The sequence below is a fragment of the Spea bombifrons genome, chromosome 5, assembly GCF_027358695.1.
Source record: "Spea bombifrons isolate aSpeBom1 chromosome 5, aSpeBom1.2.pri, whole genome shotgun sequence".
Classification (NCBI taxonomy): domain Eukaryota; kingdom Metazoa; phylum Chordata; class Amphibia; order Anura; family Pelobatidae; genus Spea; species Spea bombifrons.
This window is the reverse complement of record NC_071091.1, coordinates 91,762,058-91,786,514: the sequence shown is the minus strand read 5'-3', so window position 1 is coordinate 91,786,514 and position 24,457 is coordinate 91,762,058. Positions and strand designations below refer to the sequence as shown.

At 41.9% G+C, this 24,457-nt stretch overlaps 1 protein-coding gene across 2 annotated transcripts; it reads left to right on the top strand.

Moving 5' to 3' along the window:
- Positions 1-418: 418 nt before the first annotated feature.
- On the top strand, positions 419-13,717 carry SNX16 (sorting nexin 16). Of its 2 annotated transcripts, none has more exons than XM_053468065.1 (8): positions 419-702; positions 2,454-2,899; positions 5,225-5,311; positions 7,263-7,411; positions 10,415-10,484; positions 10,644-10,780; positions 12,048-12,164; positions 12,850-13,717. In XM_053468065.1, the coding sequence occupies exons 2-8, from the start codon at positions 2,537-2,539 to the stop codon at positions 12,953-12,955; spliced, it is 1,029 nt and encodes a 342-aa protein (XP_053324040.1). In that variant the 5' UTR covers positions 419-702; positions 2,454-2,536; the 3' UTR covers positions 12,956-13,717. The 2 variants fall into 2 exon arrangements, with proteins under 2 accessions (XP_053324040.1, XP_053324039.1); XM_053468064.1 differs by having other exon boundaries at positions 420-638.
- Positions 13,718-24,457: the final 10,740 nt, after the last annotated feature.

The following is a 24,457-nucleotide window of genomic DNA, read 5'->3' as shown; positions in this document are numbered from 1 at the left end:
GAATTTTAAAAGGCATGTCATCCAAACAGGATGGGCAAGTTAATGTAATTTGTTAAAAGTGTCTCAAGCTCAACACTGCACTGTCTCTCTGCCCAGACATTCAATGTAGGGACGACATAATGAGCCCATTACGGGAGCCCACGAATGACCTTGTTCTGTTATCAATATTACCAGAATGATGGTTATATGAGGAAACTTGAGTACTAAAAAAAATATTTTATGGCCCAAGACGTTGAAATCAGCGCACTTAAGTGTTAATGGCAGCCATGCAGCAACTCCTTCACCCGAGAAAGGCTAATGGTGAGGCTAACACTAAGTGCAAACAGCCTCCCATTATAGGTAACGCGCCCTTAGCGGCAGCACAGCTCAACGGTAAAAACCGTAATTAGACTTTCTAGCGAAGCCCAACCTCCCACTCCCGCGCCTGTTCCATGCCGCTACCATCTTGCCCTCTACCAATATGTCGCCAGTTAGCTATAGGGGTGTGTGACGTCACTTCCGCAACACTGGCTGCCAGTCACCTGAGCGAGGCGGCTGCTGCCCGGACAGGATTTGGGGTAGTAGTATATCCTCCGCCGGGCGGGTCCTGGAGTCGGTCACTGAGACGGCGGAGCCCGGTGTTACTGGATGTAGCGGAGGTAAAGCGCATACAGTGTGATATTAGACCGGACCTAGCTCCGGCCTTCAAACCATTCCACGGAGGTAGGCGGCATGGGGCGCAGGGAAAGTTATAATACCTCCTCAAACTGCGAGGCAGGGACTGTTACCCCGGGGCAGGGGACACGTGACAGTCTTGTTTGTTTACCTAGCTTTGGGGGTGGGGTTTGTTGTCTGGGGGCTGCCAGCTCCTGAGTTGGAGGGTCTGATCGCCCCATGTGCTGCGATGTCATCCGTCTCCCAGGGGAGTAAATACCCCCTCTAGTGCAGCAGCCATATGGACATGAAAGATGAAGGATTACCTCACATATAGTACTGTTTACACCACCGGTCCGCTATATACTGTCCAGTGCTAGAGTGGCTGATGAGCAGCCGTAAAGTAACTAAAATAAAGCTTCTAGCAGGGCTCCTTTTCGGTCAGAATAGATGGTGGGATTTTACTTCTCTGGGAGATTTGCAAATTAAAGTATAGTTTTGCTGCTATAATTCCTAAAAGCTTGTAATCTGTGCTGTTAATACTTGATGATACAGACTATATATATATATATATAAATAATGTGTATGTATAGCAGCCCTTGATCTCATCGTAGATCAGTATAGCAATGTATGCCGTGCCTGTTTACATTCCCTCACTGTATTAGCCTCTGCCGCTTTTGCTAGGACGCTGACCCACTTACCTACCACCCTTTTAGTATAGTAAAACTTTCTTACATTACATCTAAGCCTCTTGCCCTGTAGTTTTAGAGGATGATCTCATGCATTTCCATACTAATTCAGTATTGAAAAATTTTTGCTTTCACGTCATTACTTAATTATGTTGTCGATGTAAGGTGCAATGCAACAGCATATGATGGCACTATATAAAACAACAAACAATAATAGTCAAGTTGCCAAATGTAGCCAAGTTTTGCTCTCAGATGAGAAACTATATATATTATTTTTTTATATGGAGGGAGAAGGATATGTTTAACGATACAAGGCGTTTGTAGAGCTTGGCGGGAATGTGGGCACCGTGGAGGAGGAACTGAAAGTGCTGCAAATGTCATTGTGGTGCAGCCACAGACCCAACAGGTGGTCAGTAGTGCTGCGGGGGTCTTTCACGCAACTGTGGTGGGAATAGGACGGTGAATAGATGTTGAGTTAATTAGACGGTGTAATAAGACTGCGTGGCAGGTTTCACTGCAAAGCAAAGTGTCTGATCTGACGAGACAAGTGAAAACTGGGATTTGTTCAATTGAGCTTCCCAGATAATCTTCATAAACTATTTTGTGGGGAAGCCAAGTTAAACCTTCCGCCCATAAAATGTAAGAGAAGGTGTGACATAAAGGTTGTGAGCTTTGACATCAGCGCCCAGCAGGGTAAGGTCAATATGTCATATAGAAGCATAGAGTTTAACAGCGGCCTGTATGAATCAGTCCTTGGTCTGGTCTCAGATTCAGGATCTCATCCTTCTCTTAATAGCAAATTCCAAATGAATCTGATAGAATTGCAATCGCTTGTCCCTTATCACTTGTCGCAGCTGCTAATGCTACGTTAAATAGAATTCTTTGGAGACATCCCATCTTGGTTTCTCAACAAAGATAAAGCGGGCTCCTAAAATTCTTTTTAGATTTGTCCATCCTGGATAAAACCATTATTCTGCTGAAAGAAAAACGTCTATTCCCTTTCACCACCTGTACATGTGTCTGTAAAAGTCTATTTGGGGCAGACATATGGTCCTCCTGTTCTGTTTACAGAAGTGGCCAGTTGTCCGCTTCTTTTTTTAGCAATTCTCATTTTCTTATGGACTTTTTCAGATGCTACGTTGTTGAAAAGACGATGTTTTGCTAGTCAGATTGCATCTTTTGGCACCACGTACTAGTTGAAGAGTGCAGAAAAGATGGCAACCCCGTTTGTACCGGTTCCTCTCCCCATGGGAAGTTCCTCTTCAACCAATGTGGCAAGCAGAAGCCAAAGGAGGTGTTCCCTAGGCAGTACCTCAACTAGCTCAACTTCCTCAAAGGATCCACAAGAGGAGCCCAATCCTTCAAGCTACAAAAAGATGAGCGTTCCTGACCAAGTGAGCTGCACCTCCTCTGCATGTAGCAGCCCCCTCATTAGGACTAAATTTGATTCTTCAGTGGAGTACAACACTCGACCTGGTACAAGTGACCACATTGCTGATGGATCCGACCTGGAAGAGAGGCCCTCTACTCCAACCATACTAGGATATGAAGTGATGGAGGAAAGAGCAAAGTTTACGGTGAGTTTTATATTTTGGCTTTCTGAAAACGGCTACATTTTGTCATATTTTGTTTCCTTATTTACCGCTGTTTTGACAATTGTTAAGCTTCAGAAGGAAAATAATAAACTGATTTTATTCAAAATTGCTGTCGGCACATACATTATTTCCAAACTGATTGCCCATTTTGGAAATGAGTGCTTTGGTTCTGAAATGCTAACTTTGAATACGGTGAAGCAATTTTGTCTTTTAACTGCAGTGTCTATTTTTGGATTAAGGTATTTTTTTAAAAAAAGGGTCAATAATAATAATAAAACTGCATTTATATTTTCCTTCTGCAGATTAGTGAACTTTAACACAATTGCCGCACATTTAAGAAAATTCTGCATGCTAAAGACAAAAGCGTTTCTCAATCTTTTGGATGTTTATTATGTGCTTTAAAACTAACCGTTCTGAGCAACTGTTGAAATTTAAAGCGTCTTGTATGCTGACGGCACTTACACTTGGAGACCAGATGTTAATACATTAACAAGGAAAATGCTGGAGAATCTATCAGTTCTTCTGGCCAGGCTTGATGGTTTAGCTTTAGCTCTGTGGAACATACTACATGAGTATAAGTGTCTGTTAAAGGTAAACGTTTAAATCGTTATAATATTCTGTATTCATACCTTAGCTGTACTAAGGTATTTATTTTCACATCTCATATTGACCATAATGAGACCATTGACTATGGCGATTTGTCTTCAACAATAGAATGGTGCAGTCTTAATCACCCAGAGGGACCATCTGCTCCATTAAGTCCGTTGAGGTGATGCTTTTATTGTTAGCACTTCCATAAAGCATTTGAATCCATTGTATTTATAGAGCACCTGCATAGCCCCATTACAGTATGGACGGTAAAAATGACAGGAGCCTTTGATGCCAGTACCGGCTGCCCTTACCACCTGAGCTGAGTGCGATCAGCCCTGGTTTGGCTTTACAAAATGTTCAAAAAGAGACGGGGATAAATGGGGGTTATGTATAAAACGTCACTCTGGGGCAATGCTTGCGGAGTGGTTTTGTGCCCTTAGCCAGCAGAGTGTTCCTGCCGATGGGACAATTTCATTGATTGCTCCGATGATAATCCCGTTGTTCAAACACCCCTCGTGTATTTCCAGTAAGTTTACGGCTGTCTGTGTAAACATTAAAATGGGAGCTTCCTTCATCTGTTCTGATGTGTTCATTGTGCAGGCACTGAAGCTTCCCTTTAAATACTTCATCTATTAAACAGTGAATTATTTCAAGTGTGGAATTTTCCCTTTAATACAAAAAACAAATGCCTGGCAAATATTAAAAATAAGAGTGGCCATTTACAAAAAAAAAGCACCTAATGTAACCAAGGAAGCAGAGCCCCGTGCCGTCTATTCTCCGCTGCTCTTTTGTCATTGCCGGGTTAGGACATCATGCCGCAGTGCCTATTGTCAGACATCATGGGAGCCGTGCAAGAGACATGGCGGATATTCTCTACCACACAACTCCTGCTTACCTCCCCAAATTGCTTTGGGCGTTCTCCCAAATGGAGAAATTAATATTGGCCATTTCCAATTTTCCTTTTTTCTCCCCATATAATCACTCAAATATAAGGTGTGCGCATGTGATGTATGCCTACAATTTGAGAAGGTAGATAAGTACACCGGATTATATGTCTCTAGATGCACGTCTCGCACAAGCAGTCACATGACAGCATTGGGGGGGGTAATGATAGCTGTGTATTTTGACCAAACCTTATATTTCCTTAATGATATGTCGTGCTTGGGGTGAAAAAGGTATCCATTGTTTTACAGGTCACAAGTCCTGTATAATATATTAAAAAAAAATAGCTTGTAAATTATCTTTTAGGTGAGATCTTATGGATGTGTGGTATTTCCAAACTTGTGATAGATTGGCATGTTTTTTCGGGGGGAGTTTCAGAATTCAAGCTATTCTCATTTATGGTTTTTTTTTCGTATCCGTATGAAAGATAATTTTTTGTTTTGTGATGAGATGTCCTACGTTTTGGTAGGTTGACATATGCGTAGAATAAGTGTAGAGTTACAGAAGATCCAATCGCTTCACTTACATGTGGGTTCTTGCGATTTTATATGACCATTATGTTCATGCGTTACCAAGTATAAAGTGTGTGTATATACAGTGCGTGTGTGTATAATATATATATATATATATATATATATATATATATATATATATATATATATATATATATATATATATATATAATCTCAGTTTTGATTATTATTAGTTGATGTAAGTCAGAAGATTTATATTTGTCATGTTCCTCTTGCTTATCATATATTATCTGCTTGGCAGGTTTACAAGGTCTTAGTTAAAAAAAGCCCAGAGGAGAGTTGGGTTGTGTTCAGAAGGTATACAGATTTTTCAAGACTTAATGACAAGGTAAGGAAACAAATTAGCATTTTATCTCTATGCATCTTATAGGAGGAAAAATAATAAAACATGGCTTGCCCTTTAAAGACACCTCTCCATAAGTTATTGTTTTTTAGCCTTTGTACATTAGGTCTAAATATGTTGTTTATACTTCTTAATGAACCAATATGGTGAGAGGTAGAGTAATAGCAGCTTGCGTGGTCTCAAAGGCCCTTTCTTCAGAAGACCTGCTGACGTGGTCATGATTACTGGGTGCAGTGGTTGGTTCTTGGCTACACACAGAAGATGGCAAATTCAACAAACAAACTCGGCTAAAATGGTATCTTGAATTGGTTGTACCCATATTTGTTGCCTATGTATGCACGTTCCTACATAGTTTAATTGACATAATATATATTGTGATAAGTACTGTGGAGGTGCCATTGATTGAAATGAAGCAAACTTGGGAACCTCCCAGCTCTGGCTACCCTGAGCTCTCTCCCTCTTCTATGAGAATGTCTTCATATGGGAGGGGGGCTAGGTGTGAGCAAGGGCATGGTTAGCCCTAGATAGCATTGAATAAGTTGTGAATGGGAGGGTAACTGGCTGGAGAGTGGACGTGGCTAAGCACACCTCCTCTGCCCAGAGAAAGAAGAGACTGACCCGAAAACCCACTCAAATCTGGAGAGTCCCCATGTAGGAAAATCAGCCTCCTAAACTGTTGTGAATGCCATATGACACATCGGCCCATTGTACTACCTTCATTGAACTAGCCTTAAAACGTTATAATCAGCAGTCCTCTTCTCCATGCCCCCTCCTCTGATCTCTGGCCAGTGATTAGTGTTGACTTTCCCCAACTAAGCAGTTATTGCCAGCAAATAGCTGTCCTGGAACGATAGAGCGGTGTTGGCAGCAGCATAAACAAAAACAATCCGAATATTATGGGGTCGGTTTGAGTAGCCCCTGCTGACGCCTGAGCACTTGCCACTTACTTAGTCCAGAAAGCCCTGCATCTATGCCTCGGGCAGAAAACCTCTTTAGAATATGTAACGCAGAGAGCATTATTTTACACACAGCCTTTCTGATGCACACAAGATGTTATTTCTTAATCCCATATCAAATAACACTGCTATATTCATTTTAATGCTATTGTATAGAAGGCTTAGAACAATCAACTGGTGTTTGCAAAACTTGGCTTTTGTGCAAATATATAGGCAGCAAGACTTTCTGTACATGTATAGCATTCTCTTCAGGGTTACGGAGCCCTGGTCGCCTTGTAAATTTGTGTGAACAAACTATATTGACATTTATATCCATTTTTAATACAGCTTTTATATGCAGATAATGCCAGATATAATAATTATCTTGTGGCGTTCAAACAATAAGTAAAGCTGTCTCACCTATGATTTCATAAAGGAGGCAAACAACCAGTTTAAGATTAACCCGTTAAAACGTGAGCACTCTACCCGCTGATTAGGTGGGTATTCACTAACAGCCTGCTGGCTTTGTTCTTGTAGATTAGGTCACTGTACCTCGGTATGTTTAATAAGTGTTTACAGGCATGTGTTATTACAGTCAGTATTCTCAGCTGGTGGTATGTCCTCCAGATGGTGCTAGGAAGGAATGAAACCAGATGCAATAGGCTGGTTAAAGAAACCACGTTTCTGGCGTCCCATACAGCCTCACCTATGTAAGGACTTGTAGATGCTGCAGCCCACTGCCCCCCCCCATGCTTCAGTTTTCCTTGTAAATTGTTGGAAAAAGTTAAAACCACTGATTTTATTAAATTTAATAATGATTTCCCAAATTTCACGCAATAACAGTTTGCCCTTCTAAGGTAAAATGTATTAAGGTTTTAAACATAGCGGAAGCTGAATTGTCCGATGTGCCGGTTTAATATTCTCATGGTGGAAATGGTTGACTTTGGTTGACTCAGGGATGGCATCCATTTAAAATGTTGTGTTTTGTTTTTTGCCTTTAGCTGAAGGAAATGTTTCCAGGATTTAGACTGGCTCTTCCACCCAAACGCTGGTTTAAAGACAACTACAACTATGACTTCCTAGAAGAACGGCAGTTGGGTTTACAAGCGTTTCTGCAGAACTTGGTGGCCCACAAGGACATCGCAAATTGGTACCATACATAGCTCTGGCGATATTTTTTCTTTTCATATTTTGTTCCCTGAGACATATGTATACTTTGAAACCACACAGGTGGCTTAAGTTAGGAAACATTTCTTCCCATACAAGTTTCTGTTCGCACCAAGAACCTGGGTTACCAATGTATTGGGCTGTCCCTTTAAAAGAAAATGTGAATCTGATCTTTAAACCCTCTGTTATTTTCCCAAAACATTTCCCCATTCATTTGAATCAGCCCCTTGCCGCCCGCTCCATGTTACTCACATACACACTAGCATACTCTTGCTAACACACATGCATACTAACACATGCCTACCCCATAATGCTAACACACACCCTTGCTAAGACATACTCTCTACACATGCCCTACACCTATAAATCCATGCTAACATACACACTTACACATGCACATTCATGCACACACACATTCATGCATTCTAACATACATACATTTGCATACATACATACTCCCTCACCAGCAGCTTTCTGTTGACAAAGGTCGCACCGTCCATTGCCTCCCAGGCCAGATGATATCTCAGTTAAGGCAAATGGTAAATATTGGCGACTTCTGCGTTTGAAAGGACCAAGCAAAAATGTTAAATAATGGATACATTTCTGGAACATCCATTATGTATTCTGGCTTCTATTCCGACCTGCTAATCTTGTACTTTCCCATCAATAGTTTTTTTTCTTTCTTGATTAGTGGATTCCAGGTCTGAAATGATGCTCTCACAAATGTTTTTGAATAATTTATGGCATTCTTTTTATGTCTTTTTTAAAACAATATGAAATCTGCTATTGGTTTTTACCGCTTTGAATTTTGATGATTGCATCTCTTTAACCCCTTAACGACAATCCACGTACATGTACGGGGTTGCCGTGCAAGGGGTTAACGACAATGCCCGTACATGTACGGGCTGCCGTTAAATAGCTGCATCGCCGCGATCGCGGCGTTTTCGCCGCGATCGGCGGCTTTGCAGCATCCACGGAAGCCTCCCAAGTGAGGCTGACCGTGGATCCGGGGAGGGCAGCCCTCGGCAGCCCTCCCCGGAAGAAAAATGGCCGCCGCCGCACCGATCATGAAAGATCGCGGCGGCGCCCGGCTAAAACAGCTTAGGAAGCGATCGGAATCGCTTCCTAAGCATAAATGGTGTTACTGACATGCCTCGATATCGAGGCATATCAGCAACACTAGCCCCCGACCCCCGATCGCCTTGTGATTGCTCCGAAGAGCAACCACAAGTGCCATCCTGTAAATGACGTTGCCGTCATTCACAGGATGGCATTAACAATAGATCTGAGTTCAGAGGGTCTATCCAGACCCTCTTGTGAACTCTCGAGCTCCTCCTGCAGGTTGAATGCAGGTACTGCATCCAACCATGCAAGGTCAATGGAGCCCAGCTCACTAATGAGTGATTAGTAAAAAAAAAAAAAAATTTTTTTTTAAAAATTTAAAAAAAAAAAATTTAAAAAATGTTTAAAAAAATAAAAATAATATGGTAACATATAAAAATCCCCACTGTCACCAAAAAAAAAAAAATAAATTAATAAGCAAGTCCTAAAATTCTTTATCTTTACAAAAATTCCAGCATGGAAAGAGTTAAAATATTGGCATTACAAATGCCCATAGGGTGTCTCGTATTAAAAAATGCATGAGTGGATGGGGTAAATTGAATTGGCCGGGTTCAAAGGTGTCCCAAATATGGGACATGGGGGCAGTAGGATCAGATGTCTGAATGGCCAAAAAATACACACCTCACAAAGGCGGCCTTTTACCTCCCAAATAACCCAACAAACCCATGCATGTGGGGTATCACTGCGCTCAGGAGATGTTACTGAACACATATTGGGGTGTTGTTTGACAGGGACATATACCAGGAGCGATAAATTTATACCTGAAGTACAACGTGTGTGAAAAAAATACAAAAAAATTTACTACCATAAAGTTTCACAAAGGCTGGTGGTAAAATTAGTGCATGGAAAGGGTTAAATTACCAGCATGTGAAATACCTTGGGGTGTCTAGTTTTTAAAAATATATGACTTGATGGGGTAAATTGCATTGGCCGGCTTCAAAGATACCCGAAATGGCACATGGGGGGAAGAATTACCAGATTTGGAAAAAAAGGTTTTGAAATAGCAAAACGCTACCTGTACTTATTGCCCCATAACGTGCAGAAAAAAGCAAAAAAACATAAAAACATTGGGTATTTCTAAACTCAGGACAAATAGTAGAATCTATTTAGCAGGTTTTTTCATTCGTTTTTGCAGATGAGTAAAAGTTTTTTGTTTAAAAAGTGAGAAAAAGTAATTTTTTAACAAAAAATCCCCATATTTTATCATTTTTTTTATAGTAAATTAGATGATATGACAAAATTAATGGTATCTAAAGAAAGCCCTGTTTGTCCTGAAAAAAACAATATATAATATGTGTGGGAGCATGAAATGAGAAAGAAGAAAATCACAGCTAAACAGTAACACCGAAAAATGTTAAAATAGCCATTGTCCCACAATATACTACGAGTAATAACCCCTATTGTCCTTAAGGGGTTAAAGAGAGATTTAGAGATTCCATATCCTTTTGTATGTTCCTCAGACCCCGTTTAGCTGTTCTTGTATAGCAGATGGTCCTGTTTGGTTTGATGCATTCAGGCACCATGGAGGTTGAAATAGGTCACTTGGAAATGCGTGCCCAAAGGACAATGTAGCACAAGAAGTATAAAGGCCTTACAGTGGGAAATTCATGAATAATTGCTCGATCACAAACAAGCATATTCATTCTATGCTGTTGTGACTCTGGGGGCCGCAGTCTCCTGGGCGCTTAACAAGTAACCAGCAAATTCCGTTTCCAACTACGTCTACAATTATGTTGTTTCAGTTTCACTGGTTAGATTTTGTAAACAGTAAATCTATTTTCCACTGAGCAATGCATTATATTTTATATATACTGTTCTCTCTTGCCATTGAGGCACTCAGCTGATTATGTCCTTTTAATTTTAGTGCCGCTGTGAGACTTTTTCTTTGCTTGGACGATCCACCTGGTCCTTTCGATAGTTTAGAAGAAAGCAGAGTACGTAAATATGAATATCATTCAACAGTTATTTTTCCATTTTGCCTTTTTTATAATAAGTCCTTCTTGTCTTATTAAATATGAGAAACATAAACGTTCTTTCGCTGCCTTTTTGGACTTCAGCTAACCAGTGCTTTTTTTTTTGTCTTGCGTTTTCAGGCCTTTTGTGAAACTTTGGAAGAAACAAATTACAGGCTCCAACGGGATCTTTCAGATAAACAGAAGGAGCTTGAAATGTTAAAGAGATTATTAAATGAGAAGCAGGTACAGATACAGGCATTGGAAACCCGGATACAGTGAGTCATTTTCCATATCATCTGAACGCCGTTCTTGGGAGTCATTGGTTTTAATTCTCTTGTTCTCTCAGCTAGCATAAAATATATATTTTTTGTAAGATCTTTGATCAGAAAGGTCATATTTAATATTAGATACTAATCTTGCAGGTTAGTATATTGATTAAACCAATATAACGATGCTTGCAGATTGAATTATATTTATGGAAACTGTGCTGTTTCTATTGTGAGGATTTGCACAATTATTCTTTCCCGTTTATTGTTTCTCGGCACGTTGGGCTGTCTCTGTTCAGCCGTAATGTCCCTCTTTGAACTCACACAAATTATGTATTGGGTTTTTTCAGCACAAGTAGGGCTATCTTTTGAAATCATATTCATAAATATAAGACATTTTTGGGGTTATTAAAACCTTTTTTGTTTTTAAAGAAAATCAAAAAATTTAAGAAAATACTTTTTCACAGTTTTCCATGTACATAATTTGGACAAAGTGAGAGCTAATGGGGAAAAATACAACAAATATATTCATTAATGTCCCCTTAATTGGACCCCATCCTATATGCCAAGGATTTTATTTCATTTTGTTTTGCCGTTATAGGGCAAAATCACTAGTTGTGCATCGCTTTATTTAAAAAACTATATTTTTGTCATTGCCCCACATTAGTTTTTTATCGTGTATAAATATATGATCAAAAAAACATTGCTTTGGCCCACTATTTTAATGCAGATGTTTAGTACAGCGTATTTGAATGCTGCTGGTAACTGCACTTTGAAATCATTTTAAATGTTTTTATTTTACTGCAATTTTAGTTACGGAAACGAATATTTTAGCAGTGGTTTGATTTTTAAGAAAATTACATTGTATATCTTATTTTTATGATTGTTATATTACCTCCCATTCGTGAGTCAGCCCCGTCAACGTCTAAACTTCTATCTCTCTATGATAGTAGAACTATTGTAAGCCTTGTCAGTCCCCACCTGTGGAGGTACGGTCCCTTAGGAAGCAGATGTTAAGATATTTCATCCCGCTACACATCGATCACTTATCTGGAGTTATGTATCCTCTGGGTGTGTGATTTCCAGAAACTAAAGGCTTGTTTGAGAAAGAGCTGTTTTTATTAGGAAGAAAAATCTTGTAGACAAAATTAAAATCCCTGATCGGTTGCTGGTCTTACCATTCCTGTTGGCGTAACAATTTGAAAGTTTTGTTGTTGATGTCTGTCTTTTTATTGCATGTTTGTCTCATCTTAACATGTGAAGTGCCTTCTTGCAGGGAAATGTCAGGAGGACAGGGGAGCAGCCGTCGGCACTCGGCTGAGGAGAGCGAATGCAGTGGAGAGGTGGAGTCCTCTGCCATAGAAGCTGACCAGGCTGCCTCAACTGACAACTGGTAACACTTACAAGCAATGCTCTTCTGTTAATATGACGGATATTGTTTGACTGTTAATGTAAAGGTTCCTAAAATGTTTTCTTATGATGCGAACGGTTCTTATTACAAGATTTCTGTTGTATGGCAGATTTTGTTGAGCTCTCCAGTGACATAGAAAAAAAACAGTGAATAAAAGAAGGCTCCTCCACAAACTCGATTTTAACATTGGTTAAACTCTTCCAACATTGTTCTTGCAGTTGTGAGAGCAATAACTCAGTGTAATTTTAAGTTTTGTTTTATGATGAAAGACCCAGCATATCTGCCTGTGATGGGGCAATTCAGTCCTCCAGTTGGAGCTTCTGATGGTTTTGTGTGAGCGCAGGTGACATAGATCTCTGTGTCTGATCACATAATGGATGAGAACAATCTTTTTATGTGTCACCGTATTGCCCCTTATTCAGTACTTTGTGAATCCCCACAAGGGGACAGAAGCAGTGATGTCTAAGCTTTCAAAGCTCAGCCCCAGATATTTGTCCCTGGTAGAAGAAGAAGCCGTGGAGGGTGGGCAACGTCAAGCTGCTGGGCAACCTAAAAAGTTACATTAAAGTATTGACTGCATGCATACATATACTGGATCATTTTACCAATTTACAACGCGCCTATGTTTGTTTTGCAATATAACTGTATTCTTTGTTCTTTCCGTCAGTTCTTCTAAAGACAGTCAAGAGAACTGCTGGGAGCCCCTGCACGGGGAGGAACATCTGCCGGAAATTGAAGTAGCTGAGGTAGCAGATCCTGATGAAGGCGTCTAATTTACCTGTGCAAAGAATAAACTCATTCTGCGGGTCTTTAAGTTCATGGAACTGTTCCCGTGCATTGAAGGCAGTGCTGGAAGTTTACATGTTCGAGGATTGGGAAAATGAACCGCACTAACTGCTGCTTTGTGATCAGACTTTAGTTAAATCAACTAAAAGTCAAATCTGAAATCGGAGCTGATTGACCCCGTTTGAAATCACTACACACAGTGGTCTTATGGCAAACATAAATTATTTACCTGCCAACGTCTGTCTGATTGCATTCCAGTGGGAATATTTCATGCACTTTTGATTGTTTGTAGGAGTTAATCTCATTTTGTGCCACAAGAGCCTGCACCACATTGCCAAGACAGTGTTTCTTTTTCTCCCTCGTGCACAAAGATTCACTTGTTTGAAGCCATAATCGTTCCAATTTAGTTATTTTAATAGACTGTAAGATAGGGGAAGTGTGCATTGTTCCATGGTCAAACTTTGACCGCATTTTCCACCCGACAAATGCTTCTCAGAGCTATGGGTATGTCTTTGGAAGCTTTATTTTAGGTGTACATGAAGATGATATTGATATAAAATATATTTATATCAATTCAGAACTACTGTGTTACAATTAAAGCCTTTGGGAGGGTTTTTAGATATGGATAATAAATTCTTTCCTGAACTTTTAATTCTAGTGGTATTTTGGCGGCATACGTGCACCTACGACCCTTTTATTGTTGTGTTTTTGTTCTGCTCCGCTTACAAAAGTACTTTTGAATTATTAAAAATTTGTTACAAACTAGCAGAACTTTTTTTATTGCTCAACATAAAGGGTTCTTGGTTGACAGATCCACCAAAAGTTTCCAACAACTACCCATACTTTTTAGATCCCCATAACATTTCACATCAAGGCTGAATTCCTTAAAGAGGCAGTTCCAGTGGTCCACATCCTACCCATCCTAGAATGGAAGTGCAATCATCTAAGCCAGGGGTGTCCAACCTGCAGGACTACATCTCCCATAATCCCCAGCCAGCCCCTTATCTGAAGGAGCATTAAGGGAGATGTAGTCCTGCAGCAGCTGGAGGGCCGCAGGTTGGACACCCCTGATCTAAGCATTTAATACATCTCACGAGTTCCTGTTTTTAGAATTCCCTGTGTATATGCATTTTCCAATATTTTAATGGATTGTTGTCAAAAGACTAGAGATACCAAATTGCAAAGTATTTATCAATGGCTAAAAATGTGTTTTTTGTTCTTCTTTTTTTTAATATATCCAAGTTTGCGTGTGTATATAATTGTGTGCGTATAATATATATCTGTATGTGTGCGTTTATGTGAAATAATGTTCTATATCGCACACATAAATATACCTTTTGCTATAAAAATATAGTCTAATTTCATGTTTGTGAGGATATGGCCTGCCATTGTGGAAAGCTAATGCGTAACTCAATAGTGGTTTATTTCTTCCTTTGTATTCTTTATAAGAATTATCGTAATATGCCTGGTGTTTTAAGATGCGCATAATCTGTTATGTTTTGAACGTTGATGTTTTGTAGGCAATGACAAGGCTACTCTCACGTGGCAGAAACAGTGAACAGTTTAGGATCCGTGTTTTTAAGAATACAATCTGTGGTTTGAACCCAAAAAGCCGTAAACATCTCAACTCTTAACATTATTGAAGTTGCTTTTGCACTTGGGTAAAACGTTCATTAAGCTCTCTAGTATATTAAGAAGATGAACTCCAACATAGTTATTTTATTGTTCTGAATATTTAATTGCGTATAAAGAAGACAATCTTTTAAGAAGCCATTTCTGCTTCTATGGCTACTTCCTATCAATTCTTGCTTTTGTGTCATATGACCTTAATGGTCATCCCCCCCCAAAAAACTTGAATGGGGCAAAATATTTTAATGATGAAACAAATAATTCTTGCTTAGGGAATTGGTATTCAGCAGTACTAGGGATGTCATTTCCAATGCTGCTATTAGCTATAATAACTCTAGATTTAGCAGGAAGAAAGTGCCTATAATATCAATTATTGTGAATTTGAGTACCTCTATTTATATGATAGCCCTACTACTACCTGTGCTGTCCTGCTACTAGGAGTGCCCTGAATTTAAAAAACTTTTGTCAAACTTTAGCTTTCTGTAACAGATTAGGAGTATCACTGGGGGAAATGTATTGGATTTCGTCTAATGGTTTCTTTGTAGGCCATTCTTAAAGATTACAAGTCACTTAATGTTGTCGGGCAAATCGGACGTTTTATCCTCGAAGGACGTTCTGATACCTAACATTTACACAAAGATTCTGTCTGATTTATGTGTTAAATCATTAAAATGCATTACAAAATTGAATTCGTATGTATTGTTATGAATTGAATATTACGCAGTGAGTGTATTTTTGATGTGTATCTTCCCTTATTCATTGAAATAGAAAAGATTTATATGAATGTAAATCTGTACTTGTAGCTGAAGGCAAAAAGTATGGCAACCCAAAATATTTTGTTTAAACTCAAGATTTCTATTAGTCTCTCTAATGAACAATTCATTGTGTAAGGAATATCGCAAGTGATAAATCTCATCGGAAAAAAATAATTCAAGATTCAGTGGCCTTCACATCCATTCTGCCATGGAATGAAATTATCAAATGCTGGGTGTTCCCAGAAGTATACCTTTGGCCGACGTTCAAGGTCAGATCAGTAACTGTGCTTCTATATTAGTGAGTTAAAGTTTCCTATGTGTTACTCCAAAATAGATTTTACAATTTTCAGCAACAAAAAATTTTCAGTGCTTTTTGATATATCTGTGGAGACATCCCATAGAAATAAGAAGCCCAGCATTTCTCGTTTGCTAGACAGACATCTAATTTGTCTTCTTCTTCTATGTTGGCTCCTACTGAAAATGACTTGTAACCAGCGCAATGAGTGTTGTTCATGAGCACATGTAAACGTCACTGTAGCTACATGGCGTCGTACTTTGTGTGCTTCTGTGGTGGTTTTTGGGATTCTGTTATCTCTTTATATTCCCCTAGGCATCTGAAGATGTTTACTATACATTGAGTAATAGCCTTGTAATATAGTGCATCTGGATAGAATCTAGTATTTGGGGTTGAGTCATTAACGGGAGAGTTGTCAGGGGACTTCAAATCACTATACATTATGAATGGCCAACCCCAGCGGAGCTTCTGATGTAAGTAGAGAGTTCTTCAGTCTCCGCACCCATTGAATTATGCATTATACAGGGCCAGCTCAGCCCTTCTCGTTGGAGAAACTTGCCATTGTTGGCCCTTTCATTGGCTTGTGGTATACAATAGAATGGCTCTGTCTTAATCACCAAAACACCAACACTGACTATGAAAGTCCATGGCCAAGCTGGGCTTCATTGTCATTAAGAATCAGCTCATTGTGGTGTTTGAAGTACCTGAAGTATCACAACAATGGCAAAGTTTTGGCCATTGCTAACCTACACTACTGTATCCCTTTCTAGACTTTAAGATGAACGGTAATAAGGAATTGCTTTGAGGTGTCCTTTTGGGCTTCTGGCTCTATAAGAAACACATCTATTTTTGTTTGTGAATCAAACGTTTGCAGAATGAATTTTTGTGGATACAAATAACTGTGAATTGGGAAAAACTCAGATGAGTGTTGAACCTGGCTATTGTTTAGTGTTTAATTTTGTCCTACTTTGTAAAAATAGAACTGATACAATAGTTTTTTTTCTTTCCGTATTTTAGCACTCAATAAGACGTCCGCTTGTGGTCAGGCTTGACAACGTCCCATGCAAAAAAAAAAAACCCCTCTCGTTCAGCCTTTTCATGCGATGAAAGTGAAATCTTCTAAATGTAGTTTATTCCTTATGTTTAAAGTAAGTAAAGTTATTTTTTTTTTAAAGCACTGTACTATGCACCGCCAAGTAAATATCCCTCGTCCTTACTTTGTACTAGTGATTCTCTGCCATCTTCTTAAGCTTCTGTGTTACAGAAACATGCTAAAAGAAGGCCACACACGTAATCTGAAAGTGCCTTTTATGTTTTTCTAATGTGTATTATGCTATTTCACTTATTTGTGAAGTCATGCAGTAAGCGTTGTGGACTGCAAACTTATAAATGCGCTGTTTTCCTCCGAATAAATACATTTCAAAGGCTCTAGAACTATTTTATCTGGGGAAGTTGGTAGTTTCATTTTTCCCCATCTTTAGCTAACACCTCAGCGGTGGAGCTGCAGACCCGGTGGAGCTGCAGACCGTGGGGCTGGCTACTCAATGGAATTAAATGTTCGCAAAAGTTGTGAAGAATGGTTGGGTTTAAACACCCTGAATGTTTCCAGTTGGGTTGCCAAAGATGGGGCCTCTGGATCCAGATCGTTACTATGTGGGAACAAGGTTGCCTTTCCTCCATGCTTACAAACACGAAACATTAATTTGGAGTTTGCACCAAAAGTGTTAAACGTCATCAGCCAATCCTTTGGTTTCTTGTCATCTGATTTCCATATTTCCCTGCCATCCCAGGTGACACTATGAGAGACTCCTCCTCCGTACCTGAGATAGGGCAGGACTCAAACATTTAAAAGGCCCCTCCCCTCCTAGCACCCTCAGTGTTTTTCCTGCCCTACATCAGGTAGGGAGGACTCGTCTCCCGTTTGTTATTTTATTTTCGGCTCTAGGTTGAGCCGTTTCTCCCTAGGGCTAAGCCCCCTCGGGTGGGGGTAGCCTCTGCACCTTAGCCGGTGGCTGGTGCTGCGCGGCCCGGCGCTTACTTACCCTGGCGGTGCGGTGTTCCGTCCGGCTTCCTTCCCTCAGCTCCCCGCTGTTTCCACTGCCGCTCGCTGTTTCTAGACGCCGCGGCTCGGCGTCTCAGCATTTTTTAAAGATGGCGTCTCGGTTTTTTCCGGCTCGGTTCGCAGGCATGTCCGGTATGCGTTCCAAGCCTCGTTTTCATGTCAATTCAAAATTTTGGCGCCAGATTTGCTGCTGTTGCAGCTTGTAGCCTGATTTGCAGCTATTTAAGCGGTGTGGTGAGTTGACAATGGATTATTATATATTTTTCTGACGGTGCTGTTGCATTTTGTCTGATTATGTCTGCTCCAGATAATTCTGAGCCTCCCTCTGTTGAGGAGAGACCTAAAAAGGCTTTAACTAAATCAAAACATGCGCAGTGTTCTGGTTGTCACAGGCCTCTGCAGGATGCTAAGAAAAAGCTCTGTTCTGCCTGTCTAAAGTCCGTTGCGGATTCAGAAGCCTCTGGTGGGAGAGAGTTTTTGGCCTGGCTTAAGGAGGAGATGCAGTCCACCTTTTCGGCTTTTCGTCAATCGGTTCCTGCTCCTTCCCATCTTCCGGCAGTTCGGGAACCATCGCTCCTGGGTTACCAGCAATTTTCTGACTCCGAGTTAGATTATCCTGAGCTGGAGGAATATTCTTCTGAGGAAGGTGAAATCCGAGAGGAAAGTTCCTATTTGTTCCCGGTGGAAGAGATTGATACTCTCATTTCTGCGGTAAAGTCTGCCATGAACTTGGAGGAAACTGCGACGCCTAAGAAGGATCACTTCTTTGCCGGCTTCTCCAAGCAGTCACCTTCTTTTCCTGTGCACCCTGCCTTATCCGACATCATTAAGCAGGAGTGGAATCATCCAGAGAGGAGGGTTAACCTGTCTAGGCGGGTGAAACGCCTCTTTCCGTTTGAGGAGGACTTTGAAAAATTTTGTGCAACTCCGCTGGTTGACACCGCGGTAATGAAAGTTTCTAGAAAGACTGCCTTGCCGCTGGAGGATGGCTCTCATTTCTCGGATCTGATGGAGAAGAAGGCTGAAGCAGCTGTTAAGAAATCTTTTGAAGCTTCCTCTGCTGCTTTTAAACCTGGCATAGCATCTGCCTCAGTGTCTCGAGCTGTTAAAATCTGGCTGTCACAGATCGAGGAGGAGGTTGCGGCAAAAACGCCTAGAGAAACTATCCTTAAGAACATTGCTGCTCTCAAATTGGCAGTGGATTTTCTCTGCGATGCCTCGGTTGAAAATGTCAGGATGTCAGCCAGGGCCTCTGCACTTTCGGTGGCGGCCAGACGGGCCTTATGGCTTAAAGCCTGGGGGGCTGACAATGCCTCAAAGAATAGACTGCTAAATATCCCTTTTAAAGGAGGGTCTCTGTTTGGTGAGGAGCTGGAGTCCCTGCTTGAGAAGACGACTGGGGATAAACATTGGATGCCTCTACGCAGAACTGCTCCCAGGAGACGGCAGTCCTTTCGTCCATACTTTCCAGGCCAGTCCAGGGGTTATGGTTCCGGTTTCTTTCGCCCTGCAAGGGAGCATGCCTTCCGGGGCAGATTCCATCGTGAGAGAGGTAGACACGACAGGTTCGCCTTCCCCAAAGCGGCCCAGGATCCCAAAGGTTTTGCATGACTCGTCAGTCATCCCGGTGGGAGGAAGACTTCGGCATTTCATGGACTATTGGTTCCTCATCACCAAGGATTCCTGGGTGAGATCCATCATATCCCAGGGTTATCGACTGCAATTCGAAAGCAAACCTGCAGACCGGTTTTTGATCTCCCACCTTCCGCAGAACCTGGAACAGCGGGGATTCCTGCTGTCTGCTGTCCATCAATTTGTACAGACAGAAGTCCTTATTCCTGTACCCCGGCAGGAACAGGGTCAAGGAGTTTATTCTCGGGTCTTTTTGGTTCCAAAGTCACCAAAGGGGTTTCGTCTCATTATAGACCTACGTTTCCTGAACCGTCACCTTCGTTTCCTAAGGTTCAAGATGGAGACCATAAGATCAGCACTGGACTCTCTAAACCTCCAGGACTTCATGGTCTCCATAGACCTAAAGGATGCGTATCTTCATGTTCCTATGCATCCCTCCCATCATCGGTTTCTGCGGATAGCTATTCCTTGGGGTTCAGGAATCAGTCATTTCCAATTTCAAGCCCTGCCATTTGGACTGTCTCCAGCCCCCAGAGTGTTTACAAAACTCCTTGCAGTGGTGGTGGCCCATTTCAGACGTCAGGGCATTTCGGTCATCCCTTACTTAGACGATTGGCTCATTCACACGCATTCAGCGACTCTCCTTCAGTCTCACCTGTCCCGGGTGGTCCAGACGCTTCAGGATCTCGGCTGGATTCTAAATTGGGAGAAGTCCAAGTTAGTTCCTTCTCAACGATTGGAGTTCCTCGGCCTTCACCTAGATTCCTGCGAAGGAAAAGCTTTTCTTCCTTCGAGCAAGATCAGCGGTATTTACTCCCTAACCTGCAAGGTGCTTTCTGCACGAAAAAGTCCACTAAGGCGGTGTATGTCTCTTCTCGGCAAGATGACTTCAGCAAGATATGCAGTTCCCTGGGCCCTGGCTCACATGAGGGTCCTTCAGAATCATATTCTTCATTTGATGGAACAGAATCCATTCGCTCTGGACAGACTGGTTCGTCTTCCTCCGCATGTCAAGGCATCCCTCTCCTGGTGGCTCCTGCGAGATACTCTGGCCTCGGGAAGACGATGGGCCTGGTCATCCAAAGAGCTCCTGACGACGGACGCAAGCAGTACAGGCTGGGGGGCAACTTATCGGGACAACTTTGCTCAAGGTCTCTGGTCGCCTGCCACTCAGCTCCTACCCTCAAACTGCCTGGAGCTGCTGGCAGTGGAGAATGCCCTTCATCACTGGGAAAAGCATCTCTTTGGCGGCAACATCCTGCTTCGTTCCGACAATCGGGCGGTTGTCGCCTACATCAACAAGCAGGGGGGTACAAGAAGTCCTCGCCTACTGCGTCTAGCTCTCAGGATTTCCTTTTGGGCAGAATCACGTCTCATGACTTTGTCTGCGGTTCACCTTCGGGGGGCTTTGAATTCCCAAGCCGACTTTCTAAGCAGAACTCCTGTTCTAAGCCACGAATGGGCTTTGCATCCGGCAGCCTTCCACATGATTGTCCAACGGTGGGGAATGCCCGAGATAGATCTCATGGCCTCCAGGGACAATGCTCAAGTTCCGGCGTTCTTTTCTCTCAATCCTCGGGACCAGCCTTTGGCGGTGGATGCCTTCGCCCAGACTTGGAGTTTCAACCTCGCCTATGTTTTCCCTCCATTGCCTCTGATATCCAAGGTTCTGCAAAAGATCAAGTTCGACCGGGCATCAGTTATTCTGGTCGCCCCGGACTGGCCCAGGCGTGTCTGGTACGCAGGCCTAGTCTCACTCAGCCACACACCACCCCTACGGCTCCCGGCCTGGGAAAACCTGCTTCACCAGGGTCAGTTCCTTCATCCAAATCCTGCGGTATTTCAGCTGACGGCTTGGAGGTTGAACGGAGGATTCTGAGGTCTCGAGGCTTCTCTGAGTCGGTTACGGAAACTCTTCTGCGCAGTCGTAAGAAGGTCACATCCATCAGATACATTAAAGTGTGGAAGAAGTTTTGTAGCTGGTGTGGATCCAGGAAAATTCTTCCCTCAGAGTGTTCTCCAGCTTCTATTCTGGAGTTTTTGCAGACGGGGTTTGACCATGGACTTCAGCCTTCTACCATCAAGGTTCAGATTGCTGCCATTAGTGCTTTACTTGGCTTTAATTTGAGTTCTGTTCCAATCATCAGGCGTTTCTCCAAGGCTATGGTGCGTATTCGTCCTCGCCCTGTCTCCAAGATGGTTCCCTGGGACCTGAACCTGGTCCTTCGCAGGCTCATGTTGCCACCTTTTGAGCCTCTTCAATCAGTGTCCCTACACCTGTTGTCTCTGAAGACGGCCTTCCTGGTGGCCATTACCTCTGCGAGGCGTATCAGTGAACTCCAGGCCCTTTCTATGAAAGAACCATTTCTGCGTTTTTTTCCGGATAAGGTCATCCTCGCCTTGCCCCCGGAATTCTCACCCAAAGTACAGACGGCGTTTCACAGGGACCAAGAAATTGTGTTGCCTACGTTCTTCTCGTCCCCTCAATCGGCAGAAGAAGAAGCGCTCCATACGTTGGACTTAAAAAGATGTCTTTCTATTTATCTGGAACGCACGCAGCCTGTGCGCAAATCATCTAGTTTGTTTATAGCCTCTTCTGGTCCCAGTAGAGGTCTTGGCATTTCTAAGCGTACGGTGGCTAAATGGATTGTGTCTACTATCTGTTTAGCTTACACAGCAGCTGGCGGGGTTCCCCCTCCGGGGATTCGTGCCCACTCTACCCGCGCAGTTTCCACTTCATGGGCTGAACGATGTCTTGTCTCGCCTGAACACATCTGTAAAACAGCTACGTGGGGATCTCTCAGTACTTTTGTTCGACATTATAGACTCGATCAAATGGCTCAGGAGGATGCCCTGTTCGGTCGTACGGTTCTTGGGGCAGTGTTTTCCCCCTGAGTGTCTTTGTTTCCCACCCTTCTTCTTTGTTATATCTCTCATAGTGTCACCTGGGATGGCAGGGAAAGATTAAGTTCTACTTACCGAGAGCTTCTTTTCCCTGCCAATCCCTGGTGACACGTTTTGTTCCCTCCCTTCCTTTCAATAAATGTTTGTTTTTGCAGCGATTCTGTTTTCCTGTGTGGTCTTTGATATTCACTGAGGGTGCTAGGAGGGGAGGGGCCTTTTAAATGTTTGAGTCCTGCCCTATCTCAGGTACGGAGGAGGAGTCTCTCATAGTGTCACCAGGGATTGGCAGGGAAAAGAAGCTCTCGGTAAGTAGAACTTAATCTTTCCCACCGATGTCTGGGCGTTTTATGTAGGTGCACTCCAGGCTTACCCATTGAACAGGCTGCATTCCAGATGCACATATACTGTACTGTACTGAGAATTGGTGCTTTTATTCTGATTCTAGCGGCAAAGTATTTTTAAATGACTGACACTCTTTGTTGGTAGGCTTCCTTTTCTTTTTATTATTTTTTTTACAATTGCTTCATTAGTATCGTAAAAGTACCCCAGATAATTTTTAGATTGAGTACAGGCTTTTGAATATGACTTCACCAACTGCTACATTTTACAAACTTAAGAAAAAAAAACCTTATTCTAGAGTGTATAAATACACTATATACAGTGAATACTGGCACTTTGGACAGCAATATAGTTTTCATGGGTAAAAGAATGCAAACAGATCACCTTCTAGGGTGCTTTATTTGTATATAAGTTGCCATATTCAATTATATTTGAGGGGTTTTTTTTTATATTTCTTACAGTTTATCCAATAAACGTTAGTCCCAATGTGTGAGTTTTTCCAAACATTTGTAATATTTAATAACTACAACATTAAAATGCTTCTCTGTATCTTCCCCTTTGATTTCTGGTTATTGTTCTAGCAGAGGCCGCACTTAGAGTTAATTAGTCAGAAAGGAATGCCTCTGCTTAGAACACGGTACTATTTATGGACTGGCAACACTCCAACGCAATACCATTGTATGCACGGATTAAGAATGAGCAATGGTTATTTGCAGGTGCTCGGACTAATGCTATATGATATCCTGTTCTGGAACGTAACCATGTAGAGTTTAGGTTTGGGGTAAATAGGATTGGATTTTATGTAAGAGTTTGATGTGTGCATGAAGATTAATCTGGTGAACACACTGATAATAAGTGAACCTACACTGTATCATCTTCTCTATTGTTCCCCATCCTTAATCTGTTTTAACTTGCCCCTGAAGTCCGAGATGAGTTGTGCTTCCCACTGTCTGCTCCAGGACGTGAACAAGGTTCTCCCAGTGCTAAGGCAACGGTGGAAACCAGGTCCCCCATTCTTCTTCTTCATCCCTCCCCCCATAGGGTGTACAAATCCTTCCTCCCCTCCCTGAACAAATCCAAGGAAGGTCTGGATCACCTAGGAGCCCCATTGAAGTCTTCAAGGAGGGCTGTAGGCCATAGGGCACAACACCCCCCCTCCCCAAATAAGATGCCTACCCATATCAAAAAACACATGTGCCCAAACCACCTAAAAATAGTGTTGGTGAAACGTGTTTTGTGCTACATCAGCCTCAGAAAATATTTTAACTTTACAAATCTAAACCTGAACATTTCAAGGTTGTGTTAGTTTCCTTTTTTTGTGGAACTTCTCCTTTAGTCATCATTGATTATTTGTTTTAAGTTACCAGCACAGAAACACCTATTGGTAATGCCTTCTGCTTTGGCAATGCAATGCGTATCTCTGGCACCCAGCACTTAAAACAATAGTCTGATACAGTGACAAGTTATAGCGCTGGTTAAACATTGAAACGTGGAACGTGTTTGAAAGCAAAGGCCGATGACTCCCAAATGGTGTCATGTTCTGAATACGTGTATTGTTAACGAGCAAAATCTGTTCCTATTAGTTCTGAGCGGGCGGAAATGCCTCACATAGCTGACCATCCAGATGTTTTCTGTTGTTGTTTTGGACTAGTAAATATATGTGTGTGTGTGTGTGTATATATATATCTATATAGCAGCAGCAGGCAAGGTCTGTGCCTCCAGGGGCATGCAGTTTATACATAGTTTTGTTATGGAAGTATTTATTGTGTGTGTTTTCTTCTTCCTCTGGCGGGGGGGGTGTTGTTTGGCTGTGCCCCCGTGTCCATAGTGCTGTCCCATTGCCAAGCTTCTCCTCAGCAGACACAGAGGTCTA